Below are 20,036 nucleotides of genomic sequence, written 5' to 3' on the forward strand. Positions count from 1 at the left end.
TGGATTTTCTGAGTGTAAGGATATACTACTTTTCATTAGAGATGCTTAGGTATGCTTGTTTCCATATCCGAATGTCAGGATAGAAGGAAATTTATTAAAACTTGGTTATTGAATCCCTGTGATGAAACCTTGTGCGGAGCCCAACAGAATCAGTAATGGAAGGGAAGGGATAGAGGAGGGGGCCAGACCAAGCCACCCTTCAGCCATTTCTCATCTTCAATGTCTAGAAACCTCTGTTGTGCTTACTGATCTATGGTTTCTTGGGTCGCCCATCAGTCCCTGATAGACGCTAAGAGCAGTCACTGCAAGTGAAAGTTTTGAGGGTGTACTACGTTGAGAAGGGGTCGCCTTAAGCCAGATCAGGATTTATACAGCATTTACTGAGAACAAAATTCTCTGATGGCCACAAGCCTAAGGGTGGACTGCTCCTGATGAGTCTTTTGCTGTATGCAGGGTGCCAGCGTACTCAGGAGTCGGGTCAAAGATGTTGTTAGTGATATGATATTGTGACATACGGGAACAATGCAGGTGTGGTGTCACCCCCCCGCCCTCCCCAGGTTGCCTAAAGAATAGCATGTCGTCTTTACCTTCTTTACTTTAGAGTTATAACAACAGAAAAGTTTCAGCTTTTGAAAATCTACAGTGAAAAAGAGCTTTGAAGTTAACTTTTTTTTTTTTTTAACATTTCCTAATTGTTTTTTGGTTTCAATCTTTTCATATCTGATTGTAAGCCATGAAACTACCGGTAGGAGGAGGACAGTGTTATGAGTCATAGCTTTATGCCTGGTACCAGAGTAACAATTAAAGGCTGGTCGTTCATCATGACATTCAGTACAATTCACTGTGAACAGCAATAACTTCAAGAGTTTGCTTGAACTGCTGCATTTACATCCTCGGTTCAATTTATAATCCCAGAACTCTATGTCAGCTTTATGCAGAATAATAAGACAAATATTATAGTTATGCCAACGCATAAAGTAAATGCTTATTTAAACGTGCACCTTGTGCAGAGCTCTAGGCACCCTTGTAAATCACTACCCAGCCTGACACAGCTCTTAGCTAAGTGTGATTTACATATTTTCCCGACAATGCGCTCTCAAAATAAAATTAAATAAATGAAAAATATGGGTAATTACAATAAAGAAAATGTCCTGTTTTAGAATCAAAAGTCCTTTGAAACTTTCAGATACTATCTTCAGGCAAGTAATAAAATGCCATTAACTATAGATGTGGTTCAGGTGTTTTAGAAATAGAAATTGGAAATTATGCACAATTCTTTTAAATTGAAAAAGATGCAAGGCAGAAACATGTTTTAGGGAAAGAAACTGAATAAAAAGTAGTTTTCTCTTGGAACAATATTAGAAATAATCAAAAAGGCAGTTAAGTCAGATGATAACTGAAAGCATGAGAATGTCAGAAATGGTGAGATTTTTGACACGAGGTGCCGTAATCACCCCATGAAGAGCCATGTTCTTTAACTCTCACGTACCTTCTCCAGTACCCTTCCAAGTTAGTTGCCTTATTTTAATAAAGGTATTAAAAAACTAGGGAACATCTGAATACAGTAACAGAACAAAGAAACTCTGGATGTTGTCATGTGAGTAGAGGTAGTAATGATTCAGAGTACTTGTTCAACAAAGTAAGCAGCGATAAGACAGACATAAATATGTATGGAGCCACATAAAGGAGCTTGTCATGAGCTATGGTCTGAGCCCACCGTACAGAACAGAAGAATCAGCAAATCTTCAGCTCAGAAATTAAAAAATAAATGACTGCAGAGTCCATTTTTCATTTTTACAATGTATATGGAACCGCAACCATACCCAATACTGCCGCATGTTACTAAAGCAAAGGGCTTGAGATGGTTCCAAAAAGCCAAAAGAGCCTCAGACACAAGCACGGGTGCTGGTGGCAGCTCCCCGGGAGCCGCCTGCCTCCGCGGCCAGCCGGCACCCCGCGAGACAGCCGGCTGCCGGCCTCCAGGAGCAGGCTCCGGGCGGCCTCACGGGTACTGCAAAGGGCTGAAGGAGAAAGGGAGAGGGGACCAGAGGTAAGGAGGTTAGTAGGGAAGTATGCAGACTTTTCCATATTTTCCATTTTTCAGGCAGGGCCCTGGGAGAAGGCGGGCATCAAACCAGTTAGTAAAACATTTTGATTTTGACAAATGAGAAAATATTGTTTTGGAACACTTCTGACTGGGCTTTTCCGCAAGTAATACAGCATCAGCTATCACATTAACTTTGATAAACACGATAAAAGCCGTATGTTGCCTGGCTTCTTTAATGCCAGCTTAATAAGAAATTAAGTTCCTCACATTACAGCATTGCACAGCTGAATGCTTTTCTGCGGTTTGTGTTATCCTCCGAAGCAGCAGTCACTAGCAGTTTTTAGAAACCAGACAGCAAGGCAGTGTGATTGTAGTTGTACTTCAGCAATTCTTTTTTTTTTCCTTATGTACATTTGAGACAGGCGATCAAGCAAGTATATGGCTATTTATTTGCCGCTACTGCAGTTAAAGCTCATATGAACCATTACACAGAAAATTACTTTTCTTTCTCAGTTTATATGCCTGACCTTGATAGCTTTGCTGTTCACTGGTACCGTTGCCATGGAAATGGGAGAACGATCTTTCTGTTGATATCATTGCATAATTAAGGGTCACTGAGACTGTTTAGGTCAAGAGATCATTTTCAGAGTTCAGCTCCTCGGGGGGGGGATGTTATTCCACAGAAATTTTGTATATGGGCTCATGTGATTGTTACTTTGTCATCCTAAATTAAACTACGAGCCCCGCTGACTTCAAGCTAAGAGCCACAAATATTTGCCAAACCTATAGATTTCCAATAAACCCCATCTCTGGGCGGCTGCTGTTTCTGGGTGTTCCCAGGCATACAGAACCACCAAGCTATGAAGTTTGTTGCCACTTGTCAGCTGGACGGTGGTAACTGGCTGTGTAATTGCTCCTGACCATTTTGAATTGCATGTAAAACACAACCACTTATACTGGTAAAAACCTCTGGTGATGGAAATTTGAGTCTCTCCAGGGTGTAGCTGGCTCAGAAGTTTTTTTCCTAATGGCTTCTCCTAAAAAACTTGATGTTTCTACAAGGACAGTTTAAGAAAGGACAAATAGGAGCCAGTCCTTCTCCAGTGGACCTCGACAACAGTGTCTGTCTTTCCCTGCAAATGTATATACTCGAAACTTCTCCCAGGTTTGATAGGCCACATTTTCTAGATTACCAATCATTTTTGTTGCTTGGCTCCAGGGTCTTTCCAGAGGCTTTTCTTGAAAACTGATTCCCAAACCTGAACAGAATGCTTCGGCTCAGGCATCGCCAGCTTGGAGCACAAATTAGGGGCTACCTCGTATTTTTATTGTGTGATGTTCCTGGTTTGACATCTCAGAGTAAGGAAAGGAAAAAAAATATCGTAATGGGTTTCCATCACTGGCTGCAGTTTTATAAGTCTTAAAAAACAGTTTTATAAACTGTATTTCATTATCATTGTCATTAATTAAATGAAGCTAGCTTCATGTTAACACCTAATCCTGTGCTTTGGGCAACCCTTGAGATGTTTAGGGGAAAAAAAGGGCCCATCCACATTAGCCTCCTGGCCAAAATGGATGTACAGTGCTGTACCGTTCCCCTTGTCTTCGCCTTTATTTTTATGCAGAGATTTTGCAAGATCTGTCTGCCTATAGTTTCTGGCTCTCTGAGCCGGTCTACATTTTTGATATACCCTTTCTTTTTCCCTGCGTGTCCTTTCTGAACAAGCTGTGCCCTTTCATATCAGTATTCAAGTCATGTGAATTCTTCCCTCAAATCTCCTGTTATGTAAGGAAAAATGAACACTATGAGGTCCTTTTCATAACTTCTCTAATTTGACAATCCCTCTTTATTAGCATGGGGTCTGTCATCTTGGTTTACTGCCGGGAAAACAAAGATTTTCACCACATGATATAATAACTATAAAAAAGATTCAGACGGCTCTAAATAGCGCAATAAGACTAATTTTCAGTATATTGTTTCAAGATGACTTGCAGAGCTTTAGCCAATTAAAAATAGTAAGTGTTGGGCTAATGTAGATTCATGCCTCACACTGACACTATACCTGGGGATAGTCTATACAGAAAGCTGTCATGAGGTGGAAGAAGTCCTGCACTGGGAGCTTTGAAAATGGATAAAACAATGGAAACTGTAGTGGAAGAAATAATTAGGTGCAAATGTTGGAGAAAAGACATAGATGACATCTAGCCTGGTCCATCTGGCACCCACAGGCAGGATCTAGCCCTTTGGAACATTTCCATTGCCTTGTCCTTGGAAGAGACAGGTAATGAGTTTTCTGGGAATAAGCTGTCGTAACAAATTCCTTCGCCTGGGCTGAGTCCAATGCAGAGCTGGGCACTAGGTCTCTGTTAGAAGAAGGGGAGAGTCTGAAGGAACATCTGTTTTCACATATGCAGAGCAGCCAAGGTTAGATTATCCTATTAATACGTTGCGCCTATGACTTACTTTATGGTCATATTTGGCAACTAATTGTTTGATAACTTTGTCTGCTCTAGAAACAGAAATAATACCACAACCTTTCTGAACCCAGGACTAGCTCATGGCTAACTGTATATGGATAAAATCAAAGCTTCCTGCATAGTTTTTATTGTCTGGTTGTGAGAAAAAAATACTTCTCTTTACTTGGGCACTTGCTCTGTAAGGTGCCAACTGAAAAACCAAGAGGACTGTTCCACCTTTGGAAACAAACTGACGCTTACTAACAGCTTGCTATATGAAAAAGACCTGACCCATTAGAACATTGCAATTTATATTCTTTTTAAAACCACAAATTAATCCCTCCAGGCTTCCCAGTCAATCTGTTTTTGTGAGACTATTAAAGAACCCCTGAAGTGGAAGTGGGTAATATTTTCTTGTCTTTTTTCCCCCTCTGACTTCCTTTAAAGTCACTCCAGAATCAGGTTTTAAGGAAGTACCCAACACTGCAAGAAATAGGGAAGTGAATGGTTTGTGTTCAAGAAATCCACAGATCTTCACTATTGTAAGGGTCAGGGCTTGTTCTTTTCCTTTTTCTTTTAAGTTGCTTTCATTTTCCACATGGTTTTCTGAGAATGTGATTATTTTGGCTTCCGGCTGTGGCCTTCAATACCAGCTGCTGGGAAGTTTGTGCTGTCACCCATTACCAGAGTTTCCCAAAAAACCTTTTCAGCAGCCACATTTTCTGGACTTCCAGAAAATCTAACATGTGACTGCAACAAACAGCCAACCCTTTAGTCTACTAAAGGCATTTTGAAGAAATACACCACTTCCGTGAAGTAATAAGTTTGAATTGTGAATTTATTATAAATGATTGTACACATAAGGATTGTATCGTTGCTCACCTATGATGGTGCTCAGCAGATCTTAAGCGATCATTTAACTGGAAATATTTATACTGTGTGTTCTTTTAAAGGTTGCTGTGGGAAAGTAGAAAACATACATACTCTGTTACACTGGGGCTGTTCCTGAGGTTCAAGAGATGCTTCAGTAGAAGCAGAGCATGAAAGGCAGCACAGAGAGACACAATGTTTTGATGATTAAAGCACAAATACGCAACAAGACTATTCACTAGCAAAAGCTCCCGGCCACCTTTTAAAAACCATGACTTCACTAAGAACAAAGAAGCTTTTGGGTGTCTCTTGGGAATGAATACACGTGCAACCGGGAATCCTGTGATACAAAGCCTCCAAGTGCAGGTATTGAATCTTCTCATCCAAACCCAATTATTAATACTCCTTGGTTGGATGTAGACCATTCTTCTACTGTGAGAATAAGCTCTTGTTATTTTCTTTGATGGCTCAATGGCAAGGTTCAGTGGAAAATTAGCTCTAACCTTGACCTTGAGGCGCGAGAAGCAGAGAATACTGTCTCAGCAGCAGTGCAGTGAGAGAATTAGTGTCAAAAAATGTTGGAGAAAGGAGTCTTACAAAGAGAATGGAAAAATTCCCACTGCAAATTCAGTTCCCCTGGGAAAATCGTAACCACTGAAAAGTCAGCTTGTAAGGACAGGATGATTTAATTCTTTATATTCTTTTAATACCTTGCATAAAAGACAAGGAGAAGAACATGTTTTACTTAAGTACTTATTACTTTCTCTGGGAAATATTTTTTTTTCTTTTGTAGTTTTAGGATCAGGAGGTGATGGAGGTGAGATGGGGCTTGATCTGTCGGAGGCCTTAGCAAGGCATGGGTTCCTAAATCCCTGGTTAGGTGCTGAAGTCAAAAGTCAATTCAGCAAGCCCCTGGAATTGCCTTCTCAACATTAAAATACTTAAGGTGCCTTCATTTCTGGTCAATGGCCATTATTTTGTCAGGCTTGAAGGGGGTTTGAAGGGAGACTTGGATTTCAGCCCCTGCTCCACTGAATATTTGATATAAAATACGAAATATTAATAAAGCAAGGATTAGGTAGGACACTCCCCTCTCAAGGGAGTGCCTCAGCTAATCTGTGGCGTGCACCTTCTCTCTCTGACCCAGTGAATATTTAATTGTTTAATGCAAGCGGAACAGGTTCAATAGGCGAGAAGGAGCATCAAGCAGGGAGTCAAAATGCTCCTCTGGAATAAAGGGAACTGCAATCCCTCAGGCAGCAGCGTGACTTGAGCCCACACCTGCTATATTCTGGGCAAATGCTGATTCCACTAAAGATGGCTTTAGCTTTTGGGAAGATTTATGAGAATTGGCACTGCTTTGGCAGCACCTGCCTTCTTGTGAGGGCCTGCAGTGAGAGGGCTGGTGTTGTACACTGAGCTAAAGGAAAAGGAGTAATGCCACACACACCCCCACTCACACAATAAAAATCAATCTGAATTTAGTTACTGTTGCAGCCTAGATTTTTGTTTTCATAGCTATAATACTTTCGACTAGCAGTGTCTTCCCTGGATTATAAACGGCACTCACCAGCAAGCAATGCTCTGAAGTGTCTGTAAACATTTCTTATTCAGTTTTACAACATCATTTTGAAAGGGCAAATAACATTTGGGAAAACGGGAAATGGCATCTGCAGTTACCAGTGGTTTTTGGCTTGTTTGGGTTTTGGGGTCTTTTTGTTTTTCTTTTTCTTTAATTATTTCTTATAGTTGTGCCTAGAAATCACTCAAGATTAGGCTGGGAACTGTGTATGTGCTAATTAAAAGACATTCCTTGTGCCATCAGCCTTATTGTTTGTATAACCAAGACTAAGTATAGGAGGAGAAAAAAAGTGCCTCTATATTTGTCGGAGCTCAGTGGTAGGAGCAGAATTAAAACCCATGTCTGTCCTTCTTGAGCGTTCTACTCGTTAGATCAAGATGTCTAGCAGAGTTCAGAGATTAATTTCATTTTGAAAAAAGCCCCAGGCACCTACTCTCAATGTCACTTGCACGCAGTGTATGGAGTAAATTGGTTACTGAGTTAGGAGGGGTCCTGAGGGATTTGCCTCTCAAGCCTGCGCTTTGGCTACTCTGCTGAGCTGCTTATAGCACCCGTGTATTACTGCACTGAGATTTGGTTCGTTTTTACTGAGGAGTGAAAGGGAGCTTGATCCTGTAGACTCCAAATGATATCAGTGGCTTTGGATCAGCCCCGAAGACTGTTGTGTTTCATTGCTGCTCACTGCCGAGTTCACTAAAACAGGGGAGTTATTATCAGTGTTCTTCCATGCATCTGCTTGATGTCGGTGGCAGCTCACCACCTAAACGGCTTAGGACTGGTTTTGCCCCTCGGGCAGCAAAGTGAGCAGCAGCACACCGCGCTCCTGAATGCGACGGCCAGAACTGCCGCTCCTCAGCCATCCCAGGGATGAAAGCCCGCGTGCTGATCAGACGAGGTGTGTGGTGGGAGCACTGCTGAACTTGAATGGAAAACATTTTCCTGCGCAGCCAGGATTGCTGCGTGCGGTTTCCCAGCAGGTTCCCAGCTCCCAGCTTAGAGGGGAGTGAACGCTACTTGTAACACATGGGAAACTGACACTGAAGTCGAGTTTTCCCAGCGTTAATCCAAAATGTTGGTTACAGATTTTTGGATTCAATTATTTTTATATAAAGTGCAAAGGATTTTCCTTACAGTAGCAAGTGAAGGGTTTAAGAAACGAGAGAAATTTCAGTTAAAAGGCCTATTTGTCAGGGTAACAATTTTGGTGAATTGTTGTGAAGGATTTTTTGCCATTTTTAGGCAGTGTTCCCTCCAATTATTATATAATCTTGGCTTGTGGGTCTGAATTTAGTTCTTCAGCAGGCATCATGACAGAAAAGCGGATGTCCGAAGTCTTAAAAGGATTAATGCTCCATATATAACCAATAAAATTGATTTGTGAATTAGGGGCCCTCTTCACAGAAGTAATAAAGTTTTTTTTTTCCTGCAAGCAGTGAAACTTCTTTCTTGTAGCCGTCAGTGTAGTCATTCTGCCTCGGTGTAAGATATCGACAGTGTGCTCAGGGCAATAGCAGAAAAGGGCAGAGATTAAATAAGGGGAAGGGAGCAATCTCGGCTGAGTAGCGCTGTTCCAGGCCAATTGCAAATACAATAAAACTATAAGGCCCAACCTTGCTCTTGGAAAAATGTTCCTAGTAACTTCAGTAACGGTGCAATGATTTTGTATGATGTTGGTATTGAAAATACGCCTCAGAGGTGCTGAAACCGGTACTTCTTGCACACCAGGCCTTCAATGCAGCTATGATAATTATCCAACTCGGAAAAGTTCCCTTCCTCTATTGATCGATCAGCGCACGCGTCAGGAGCTCAGCTCGTGTCAAACACTGGCTACAGCCTGGCGCTGACTGAGCAAGGTACACAGAAAATACCACAAGCCTGCACTGAAGTGAATGCTAAACCAAAAGCAATCAAACAGCGCTAACTGAAGAAATTTGGAGTGGAAAATCTCTGGTGAGCAAGGTTCACTTCTCGGGAATTAGAATTAAACTGTAAGAACAGGAAAAGGGAAGAAAAATACTTTTTTCCACAGGAGATTTAAAGGGTGAATTCATGTTAAATGGACAGCTTGATTAACAATTAAGGCATAAAGTTAACGCTGTTCTTGGAAGAAGTGCATCAGAAAAATTTTCTAATGATTTTCAAAGGACTCCGCTCTTCCCCAGCCGACACCGGGCTTCGCACGCGAGCACTCAGGTGCGTGGGACTCTGTACGCGCTGACAAGGACCAGCGACGTCTGCAGAGCAGCCCCTGCAGGCCTGGTGGCAGAGGATGTGGCGCTGAGCAGCCCTACTTCGCGGCTGCTTGCTTTCTGCAACCGGCACCCAAATTGTAAAGAAAGCAAGTCATGCCAAAGCGGGCCGTGGTGAGCGGTGCTTCAGAAGTCTCTGCAGCCCAGACGAAGAGATTGTTAGTGCCGGGGCACAGGGAGCAACAACCCTCACCATCGACTGAATTGATAGACAGGCTATGTACAGCTGGTAAAATCCCAAAGGTTATTCCCTATACACTGGATATAAAAATTTAATCAGACTCAAGATATATTTGTATTTTCCAGAAGTTGTCTATATTACTAAGTAATAATAGGTACATACTTTAAAAAAAAAAACACCTTGGCTGAATGAAACAATAGACAGGAGAAATCTTTTGTGCTGATTTTGCTTGGCTCCTAATTAATTCATTCCAGGGCTGATCACTCAGTGTATATAGATGCAGAGAGACAAAAAGCTCACCAAACTTAATGCTATTAGACCGCAAAAGAGTAGCAATATCTGAGCTTTTAAAAGTGTACATAAGAAACAGGCTGTTAGGTTGCTTCTAATTTCCAAGGCCAGAGCATGAGAAGGGGCACACAGGAGAAATTTAGAGGGTCCTTTATAAGGCAATGGCCATTCTGTTTTCTGACACATTAGGGCATAAGGGCAAAGAAAGACTTTAGCAAGGTTTATGAAGTCCTGGTGGGGCTGGAGCTCAATATTTGCAAAGTAAAATCTGCCCCTGCCCCAAAGTATTGCTTCTTCACATCACCAATTTCATAGACAATAAAAAGCTCAAGCGATGGTAGTGACTTTTTAAAAGTTGCACAGTTTAAGTCATGCAGTATTTCTGCTCCAGAAACAACATGTATTTGATTGCGCTCTACATCTTAGTGTACTAGAACTAATCTACTAAAATATTCATGTAGCAAAGAAAAACGGGAATAAAAAAAAATAATGTGCAGTGTGTCAGAATTAATGTGCCTGGTGAACATTTAACTTTTGTATTCCTAAGACTTTTTTAACCTTGCCACCTTAATGGTGTTCTGACGCAGCATTTTACATTTAGTATTTTTCTTTTTTAAAGTTCAAAGATGAAATGAAATAACGATGGGAAAGGGAGGGGTAAGTGGAAGAAAATAAAAGAGGACCAGGAACAGTATAGAGCTGAGTCCTTTGCTTGGTGAATAAAGCTCATAAACACCTTGAACTAATAATTTCATACATAGGTTGAAATTCAGAGCATGCAAGCATAGAAAGCTGTGCAGTAATTAGGGGAAAAAAAAAAAAGACCTAATGAGATTTCAGTGGTACATATGCAGAGCTGACCCTTAGTCGTAAAAGAATTCCACCCTCACATGGCTGCTCTTCTGCATGGATGTGCATGAAACATTAATACATTCGCATGAAAAATCCCACATGTCTGTATTTTGTTTTCGTTTTTAGTTATGTATTTCTGGTGCACATGTGCTGGACCCTGTGCTTAATAGTGAGCAGCCTTCGTTAATACCTTATTTTAAAAAATATGTAAGGCATTTGTGATGTTAAAGGCTCCTGAAAATCCAAACTGTAAGAATGAGTTTGAAAATGCTGAAATCGAGTACCTAACTCTATTCTGCCCCCAACTACAAATTACAGATGAAGCTTTTTATGCTCTGACTCAGAAAGAAATTATGAAAACTTATTTTTGGCAACAAACTGGCTGGGCAAAATGATATTCCAAACCGCAAATTTTATAAAAATCGAGCGTGTGAGAACAAAAGAGAAAAAGAAAACAGGGCGTTTTGCCACGAAGACAGGTTCACAGTGTGGCTGTGCTGGGCATACTGACCACCTGCTGCATCAGGTGGGAGAGGACGTCTAATCCATCATGGAACCTGAATGTACCTCCTCCATCTTCCAGGTGTTCACGTATCCTCCCCCCAGTCTGGCCTGAACCCGGCACAGCCGCGTTTTCCTGAAGGCACAAGGGCTCTGTACGATTACACAGGTCTTTCTGCACAAAGTTTATTGCAAGAGGTGGTCTGCTGGCAGCTCCCCGATGGAGCAGGGCTTATGTTAGAACCGAGGTGATGAACTTCAATCTTAACAGGGAGAGAAACCCAAAACAGCCTCGATTCATTAAAAGAAACTTGTATCGGTTGTTTTAAAATTATTCCTTTTACAATGCATTTTTTAATCAAATAGGAGAGCTCAAGCTTTAAGGTATTCTGTCATTTTCTGGCTGAACTTTCTTTGCAGAATTAATTTGAATTGTGCAGAAATATTCATGGCCAAAGACATAAAGATACAAATCAGTAAGGAAAAAAAAATATATTCCAGATTCTTCCCTGTCCCAGCTTTCCCTGTGAACCTGAAGCCTATGCAGTACTTCAACATACACTTTTAATCAAGGATATAATGAAGTGTGTGCTCAGGTGACTGAAATGGTCAAGATGTCTTGTCTCCAAGTTTAATTAAAAGACTCCTTCCTTGAATTGTGTTGTACAAAATTCTCATTTGTTTTATGTTTGTTGTAATTACAAGCGGTCTCTTGTCACGCAGCTCTGTGCACTTCTCTCCTGAACCTGTACTTTAATCTGTACGAGGGGGCACAAGTAGGACATTAATCTCCCTAAAACAACGTTCTCTCTTGCATAGGTTTCCCGCTAAATAGAAATCTGCTAATTTCTGAAAAATGGAGCTTTAGCAAGCATGGACTTACTTTTAGCTTCTCACTACCTCTGTTCCCTTTACTGCCCTCTTGGCTTCTTTATCTATAATTGTACCATAGACTAAATTCACGGAAATATTTTAAACACATTTAATTGTAAGAATGTGCTTAAATCACGCGGGCTACAACAGGATTTCAGTAAGTTTTTATAAGTGCTGTGGTAAGTAGGGATTAGATCTATCTGCCTTGTTGGGTCAGGACATTTCACATGGGGACGGTTCCCCTTTTTTGTGCTTTCTGTCCTACCACCAAAAGTGTACTCGGCTGCCCATGAGGAAGAGTTTGTCCTTGGATAGCTGTCACTGAAAACGTGGTGCCTGGGCGTGCAAAGGTTCGACACCTATCATCCTTGACAGGCAAAATTGCACCAGGCTGTCTAGTTAGTGGTGTCTTGACAAGAGTGTTTTGCCCTGTGGGATTCATGGGGGATTTTGAGCGATTACAGAGTGGACAGGCATCATGAATGTTTTGGGGTTGCCCAGTGCTGTGAACTAGATGTTTAGCACTTACTGGGAAAAAGTGAGTGATGACTTATTAACTCCACTATTGGTCACCTGGCCCTGCTCGATTTTACACCTGCCTTTACCAGGTCAAATTGATGTGAAAACAAACTGGGGAGGTGTTTATTGTTTTATTCAAAAAGCCAGATGGATTAGGAACAGGAGGACTGCCATCTCGGATTAAACCAGGTGGACTGGGGGTCCATCCAACCATGTATCCCCACTATAAAGGTCAAGCAGAGCGCTTCTTCTCCAAACACAGGCTCCCACCCTTCAGCACACAAAAGATCAGGGACTTCCTGCACAAGCAGCTGCATCTGAACTGTCACATTTAACAATCCACAACAGAGCTATCTTCCATGAATTCATAGGAGCCTTTTTAGATGTCCATAGCATCCTGTGGCAAGGACTTCCACAGAGTAATCTGCTTGTCTTCCTAATATTTCTGTGCTTAAGCTAGAAACACTCTGTAAGGCTATTAGTATGACACTCTTGAAGTCAATATTACAGGGTATACGCAGACCCCAAAGTACAATTCTTTAGAGCAACTCGTTAGCATGAATCAGAGATGATGCTCTGAGGCGCTTTATAAGGAGAAGACAACTGTGTGGGACAAGCAATAATTGTGAGTTAAATTTTGTCAGTTGTGCCTGTCTGGGAAGTGGCTGAGTGGCGTTCAGCTGCAGAGAGAGACAGTAGCAATGTTTATGTCAAAGCGGAAAAGGAATGCAAGACTTGCCGGTACCTGTTCTGCAGGGTCCTGAGATCTCTGTGAGGTTTGGCTGCCCTTAATTCCTGTTGCAGATGAAGGAAACAAGCGCCTTGTAGAAAGTGCATAGTTCTTTGGTCTTCAATGTAGAAGGCTATGAATACACTGAAGAGACATAGTGTGATCTTACAATTCTAAATGCTGTGCCTTTGTTTTCTCTGCGGCTCCCTTTGCTTACTCTTTATATAAAAGTTGGTCCACAGAATTCAGCTGCTGCAGAAAACTTTCTGTGATCATGTAATCCTCTGGTATACCACAGTTTCTTTTCATCTACCACTATAGCAAAGATACTGTACAAAGCTCATTAAGGCAGAGCCAAAAAATCCCTCTTATTTTCTCAGTGCTATTAGCTTTTCAGCTGTCATATCACCTTTTATTGAAATTCTGCCGAGTCCTGCGAGCTGAGCAGAGTGAAGATCTATCAGGAGGGACCTCCAAGAAACACAAGCTATTTCAGTATTTGGCATACATTTCTCTGAATCAACCCTGAACAAAGCAGGGTGGTAGCAGAATAACACCGCGGTGTTGGAGGATCTGCATTTTGCAGAGGTGCAGCATGTTCCTTCCCATTCGTGGTGATTAAAAATGCCAAGTCACTTTCTATAAGAGAAATAGCATGTTGTCTTCACTCAGCTCTAGTGCTGAGCAAGTGCGTTTCGGATATACTATACAGTAGTTTTAGTTTTTCCAGGTGATGCTGCCTTTGTTCTTGGTTTCTGCCCTCTGTTTTTGAATCTTACTCTTGACTCCTCAAGGACGAAATGGTGATACTTCACTGTAAACTGAAGCTGTGGCTGCCGTATTACAGGACCATCTCACCATCTCTCCCCCTGCACCCTCAGTTTCTGACTCTCAATCTGTATTTATCCCACGTGATACCAAAGTTCTGCTATCCCCATTTTCATAGTCAAGGAATGAGTAATTAAGAAACTTGCCTGTTAGAAGAATTTCATGGTGAAGAGAGTCATACACACGCTGCCTTGCTGCCAGGACGTAACCGATAAACCCCCTGGTGCGGCGGCTGAAATTTGTTTAGCTGTCTCATCTCATTTCCTATTTTCATCTTCTCTTTCAGACTAACAGCTAAAGCCGTCGCTGTTCTCTTACCAATCTTGGGAAGCTCATGGATCTTTGGGATTTTGGCTGTCAATGCCCACGCATTAGTATTTCAGTATATATTTGCTGTTTTCAATTCACTACAAGTAAGTACCTGGTGGGAAAGTTTATGGTTGCTGAACTGCTCCTGAGATCCAACACATGGATCATTAGTAATGTTTTCACATGCCTGTGTTTATTGGTTTCTTACTATGTTCATTCCTCTGTCTTTTAAGCCTGTATTGACCAGAGAACGCTGGCAATTGTTTCGTCTCCGTGTAAACAGAACTTTTATCCCACTCCTTAGTGCTTCCAGGAGCAATAATTAAATAAATGAGAGAGTGAGCTTGAGAAATGAAATTCATTCTCCCAGCACCATGTACCACAGGCAAGATTCTCTAGTACAAATACTGGAACAATTTTTCAGTGTCAGTTTGAGGCTTCATTACGGTGCCTAAATGAAAGCGAACAGAAGTTTGTGGGAATGCCACGGCATAAGGAGAAAAGTGGAGCTATTCTGCATGCTGCAGAAACCGGCACATGACTCTTGCAGGCAGGCAATTAACCCTCGTCTTCTTAAGGCACCAGTCCAGAAAAATAGTTCCGTCCAAGAAGGAACATAAGCATCTGCTTAGCTTTAAGCGGATTTTTCAGTGGAGGCATAAATCTATAGTTGTGTTATAATTCTTTCTCGAGTAATGGTTACAAAGTGGAAGAAGAAATTAAGTCCTGTAAATCCTTTTTTGCCTCAGGAACAAATACCAGCATGGCCGTAAAAAGAGTTCAACAGAGTTCTCCACATAAGCTAAGGAACGTTCCAATTTTCATCCAAAAAACCCCCCCATAAGTTTGGCTGAATAGTCCCCAAAAGAAAATAAAATTACTTTGGGAGGGAAAGGGGATGGGACTTTTTCACTTTCCATGGGACAAAAAGCCCAAAGACAGCAAAATTATTTTGTAAAAATTTTGCTAATGCTAATACCTCGCTTTTCTAGTGTGAAAAATATTGACCTGGTGTTTCCCAAAGAGCATTTCCCTCTGCCTTTATCTTTACAAGCACAAACCAAAAGGTTTCTTTTTCCTGTGAAAACAGAATTCCCACTTCTTTTCAGCCAGATTTCTCCTTTAGCACCCCAAAGGCTACGAGGTGCTGTTTTACAGGAAAAGGTCCAGACAAGCCTCATAGTAACCTAACGCTGCAGGTTTCCCCAGTTTAACATGGGGCACGATTTGCCCTACCCTTCAATATTTATAGATCTCCAGCTGCTCAATGCCTGCTTTAGCCAATATGGTGAGAAATACATTATTGTATTCCATTCCCCACTGTCAGTCTTCACCCTTCTCCCTTTATCTGTTTTCAGGGATTTTTCATGTTCCTGTTTCACTGTCTTCTGAATTCAGAGGTATGTAACCAAATGGTCTTAACAAATTTGGTGTCACCAAAGTCAAGTAACACAAGTATAAGACAAGAAAATACCTTCTCCATTATCGTTGCCTGCTATGCCACTGATTTCTTCTTTCTTTCAATTAATACATGACAGTCAGTGACTTTGTATATTGCATCTTTTCGACCCATGCTTGAGGTTTATTCTTTTGTAACATAAGAAAGGTTCAAAAAAAAAAAAACCACAAAGCTAAGAGAAAGCAGCTGAAGATGAAGCAAAGAAGCACTCCTGAGGGCTGGAGGTGCTGAGCAGGGCACGGGCTGTGCTGATAAGGGAGGATGCTTAAATAGTGGGAGCAGGACTCGCTCTGGCAGCCCCGTTGGGGACCCTCTGGCTTTGTTACGTCTGCAGTTCCAGAGAGGAAAATAAATATTATTCTCAGGAAAACATACTTTTGGGAGTTGCTCATGCAGTCCTTAGTGGGAAACCAAACAGAATAGAACATATTCCAGGTATTTTTCTTGGCAGGAAGTTCGGTTATTCATAGTGGACCAAGAGGCATCTTTTTGCATTAAGGCTCTCTCAGAGCAACTGGAGTAAAGCCAAGGCAAGACTGATGTAAATGGGGCTTGTGGAGACCATCTCTGCTGGGCCTGGAGCTTGCACCATCCTCTCCTCCCATAGCAGATAGCTGAAAATGTTCAGCCACACGTATTAGCGACAAGGAAAGTTTCTTAGGGCGGGTACTGCTCAGGGAATACCCACATAGCTGTCATTGTCCCACAGCTCGCTCTCCTGGATGCCGCTAAGTAGCTCTGCCCCGTAGCGTCCCGCCTCCTCCTGATGACCAGTAGCACTCCAGCTCTTCTGTGGAGACGTTATTGTTTATTAATATTTGCCAAACTATTCAGTCTTAGAGCATTGATATGATCTTTGCCACAATCAGTTTGGAGAGCCAGGACTGACTGTGAAATCTTGATCTTTGTTGAAATCAACTAAAGTTAAGCAGGCAGGTTAAAGGTAAGAAGGAAAAAATATTTCTTTATTCTATTCTCCCCCAGGCTTAGAAAGCTTTCCTCCTGCTGTCAAGCTTCAAAAGCCTTACATCAAATACAAATATTTGATTTGCTGCCATTTTTCCAGGAACCTCATGAGAAATTAAATTCAGGAACTTTTCAGAATTTGTATCCTGAAAAACCAGTTCATTTATAGCTAATGTGAACTGTCGTTTTTGCAGAGCTTATTGGCTTCTTATTGGCTCCATCATACGCTGTGCATATCTAAAATACTTCAGCTAAACTGCGAGAATTCCTCTTGAGAATTTTGTTCTTACCTTAGAAGTAAAACACAGATACTGTAAAGTGAAATCTGCAGATATTTCCAAGGGGTTGGGTAAAAAAGCGAGCTTTACTCCCAGTGCGCCTGGACGGGAAATGCACACACGCTAGAAGCCACACAGGAGAACGGGTTTGACAGGGACCTGAGCAGCCTCTCCTGCAGCACACGTCCAGCACCCTGGTGTCACCCCCGACAGCTCAGCCCTCGAAGCCCCCCAGCCTCCCTCAGAGGTCTGGCGCCGTGCCTCACCACTGCCACTCCCGAACCGTAGGTGTCATCGCTCGTATTGCAGTTTGAGCTTTTTCTTTCCTTTTTTAGCTACTATGTTTATGAAGAGTAGATAATTCCCTTCCTCTCTGCAGGAAAGGGAAGACTGTAAGGCTTAGCCTGTCTTCCCTCAGTCTCCTCTTCTGATTAAACAACCTGAGCATCTCATAACGTGTGTCTGCTTGACCTGTGATCATCCTCACTGCTCTGATCTTCGGGGCTGTCTCCAGCTGGTCCCTGGTTTTCCTGGGATGCTGGACACAGCACTGTAGCTGGGGCCATGCCAGCGTCGAAGAGGGAGGAAGGATTACTTCGTGTGTTTTGCGGACTATGCTCCTCCCGACAAGACGGTCTTTATCACAACATCGTAACACTGGTCAATCACCTCCAGTCAGTAAGCCTCGATAAATCTCACCTACTTGCCTAAAGAATGAGTGCCTTACCATCTTTTGGTTATGCAGCTGATTATTTTCACCTTGGTGCAGAATCTTCCTACATCCACAGGGAATTTCATCCAGCGTCTTTAAAAACCTCCAGATTTTCAAAAAGCTGGCAGCTGCCTTACGTCCTCGTGGCACCTGAGCACTATCAGGGCTGTGTGAGCTCCAGGGAGAGCCCGCCCAACGCGGGGAGCTTGTGGTCCAGCCCGGGGCTGTATATTTAGTCAGAAAATGTGAAAGTGAGATGCTGAAAATCAATATAATGGCACCTTATGAAATCTTTCAAACCAGAACTGCAAATACGGGGCATGTACGCTTATGTGCCCTGCAGTTTTGGGTTTTATTTTTTGCTTTTATTATGGTTTTTTTTAACAAGGTGAATGGTAATGCAGTCATACCTTGGACATCTAGAAGGATGGGATAACCCAGATAACATGAAAATGTTGCCAATGAAATGAGACTTAAGTGAGGTCATAAAATGCTTTGTATTTAACGTATGAGTACCTGAAAAGTGAAGTTAAATTTTAAAATAAGACCATAAATATAAAGAAAAATGTAGCGGCAGATTGTTTGTTGTTTTTTAGTCCGCTGACATTAATGTGGAGGAAGGATAATGGGGAAATGGTTGTAGGCTGCACCTGTGAAAATAAACACAACTTTTTTGAAAGAAATCTTCTATCTGGTTTCATTTTTTTCCCAAAGGTTAGAGCTGCCTTTAAGCACAAAACCAAGGTCTGGTCCCTTACCAGCAGTTCAACTCGCAACATCAACGTGAAACCTTTCAGTTCAGACATTGTGAGTATTCCGCCTTCCTTTTTATTCCCCGCATTGTGCCTGAAAGTGTTCACATTAAATTCTGTTAGAAAGAGCAGGACACAAGAAGGCACGTGGGTATTTTTAGTACCTGACCTAATGCATGGTGTAGACGGGTGGAATCAGCAAGTATTAAGTTGCAACCTCAATATTTGTTTTGAAAGCAAAGGACAAAATTCTACTTTCTGGTAAACTATCAAATAAAAGTAAACAAGGTTTATGAACCCTGGAGTGTGGTTCAATCAGACTGTCCCCATCAGTTGTAATGGACTTCATAATATGCAGCATTTGGCAACATATTTGTCTGATGATGATGGCTTTTTGATAGGTCACTTTTACATTTAAGCCCGAGGAGTAAAATCTTAAATAAATCAACACACAAATATGCTTTTCTAGCTCTCCCTAAATTGTCTTGAGGCAAAAGACATTTGTTTTTATACAGAGCCAGACTTCTGAAGTGATAGGTATTATTAAGTGACCGCTGCCAATCACCTTAGATCCTGGCAATAACTGCTTAAAAATCCTTTATAGCATATGCTCTTAAGACACCGTGACAATGCTTAATGTAAATAGATGCTTTCAAGCTTTTATTTCATCCAGACGAGAGTGGTTTAGCAAAATAAATAAATCCATTTTCAATATTATTTTGTTTTCCAGATGACTGGGAACAGGCCAGCCACATCCCCCACAAAGCTGAACACCTGGGATAAAAGCACCAATTCGGCCAACCGCATTGATTTATCAGCAGTCTGACAGTAAGACCAGCTTCTCGGAGAAAACCAAGCCATACATTCAGGACCTCTGGCACAGTGTCCACCAGTTTTTTTTTTTCTCACTGTTAATACCAGCAGAAAACTGCTTTTTAAATCACTGCCTAATAAATTGGAAGTCGCCGTGTTGTTTTGTTGGGTAAATAGCCCTCATCCGCTTGCCTTTGAAACTGTAACACATTCGACCACTTGGCTATTAGCAATCTCTGTAAAAATAACTAGCACAAATATACACTGGATGGTTTTGTCAGCAATGATGAAAACACTAGGTACACAAAAAAAAGGCTTATTGCTATCTGAATCATTCCGGCTCCCAGAACTGAGGAAAGGCAACATACCTCTGGAAAGATGGATTTTTATGCTCTAAAATGAAATGCTTCCCATTGTGTTGTTGTAATGGGGCTATTCTGGTCTTGCTGTGCGCTCTCTGTTTACATTTATTACCATACAGAATCCAATTATTGAAGTGAAGCTTATTCAAAATACATAGTGTGGTGATTAATTTAAATGCTACGAGGAAGCCAGGGCTTGAGGGAGAAGCAGGTTCCAGCTACCCAGCTCCCAGCATGGGCGTGGAATTAGCAAAGCTGATATACACGTGTCTCTCTGCTCCTAAACAGCGTATGTAACACCTAATACTTCTACACGTGGCCTGTTAGTATTTTAGATATTGCTGTTTACATTGTACCTGTAAAAGGCAGAAATGGCTAAGGATGGCCTATAGCGGCCCACAGCAT

General features: G+C 41.7%; 1 protein-coding gene across 4 annotated transcripts in view; it reads left to right on the plus strand.

Moving 5' to 3' along the window:
• Positions 1–19,425, plus strand: part of ADGRD1 (adhesion G protein-coupled receptor D1) — a 158,017-nt gene extending 138,592 nt beyond the window's left edge. For all 4 annotated transcript variants that reach the window (XM_064466444.1, XM_064466445.1, XM_064466443.1 and 1 more), the window contains 4 exons: positions 14,267–14,393; positions 15,648–15,689; positions 18,419–18,511; positions 19,187–19,425. In XM_064466444.1, coding sequence (XP_064322514.1) covers positions 14,267–14,393; positions 15,648–15,689; positions 18,419–18,511; positions 19,187–19,282 — 358 coding nt within the window. In that variant the 3' untranslated portion in view covers positions 19,283–19,425. The remainder of the gene's footprint in view (positions 1–14,266; positions 14,394–15,647; positions 15,690–18,418; positions 18,512–19,186) is intronic.
• Positions 19,426–20,036: the final 611 nt, after the last annotated feature.

The sequence above is a fragment of the Phalacrocorax carbo genome, chromosome 15, assembly GCF_963921805.1.
Source record: "Phalacrocorax carbo chromosome 15, bPhaCar2.1, whole genome shotgun sequence".
NCBI classification, from domain to species: Eukaryota; Metazoa; Chordata; class Aves; order Suliformes; family Phalacrocoracidae; genus Phalacrocorax; species Phalacrocorax carbo.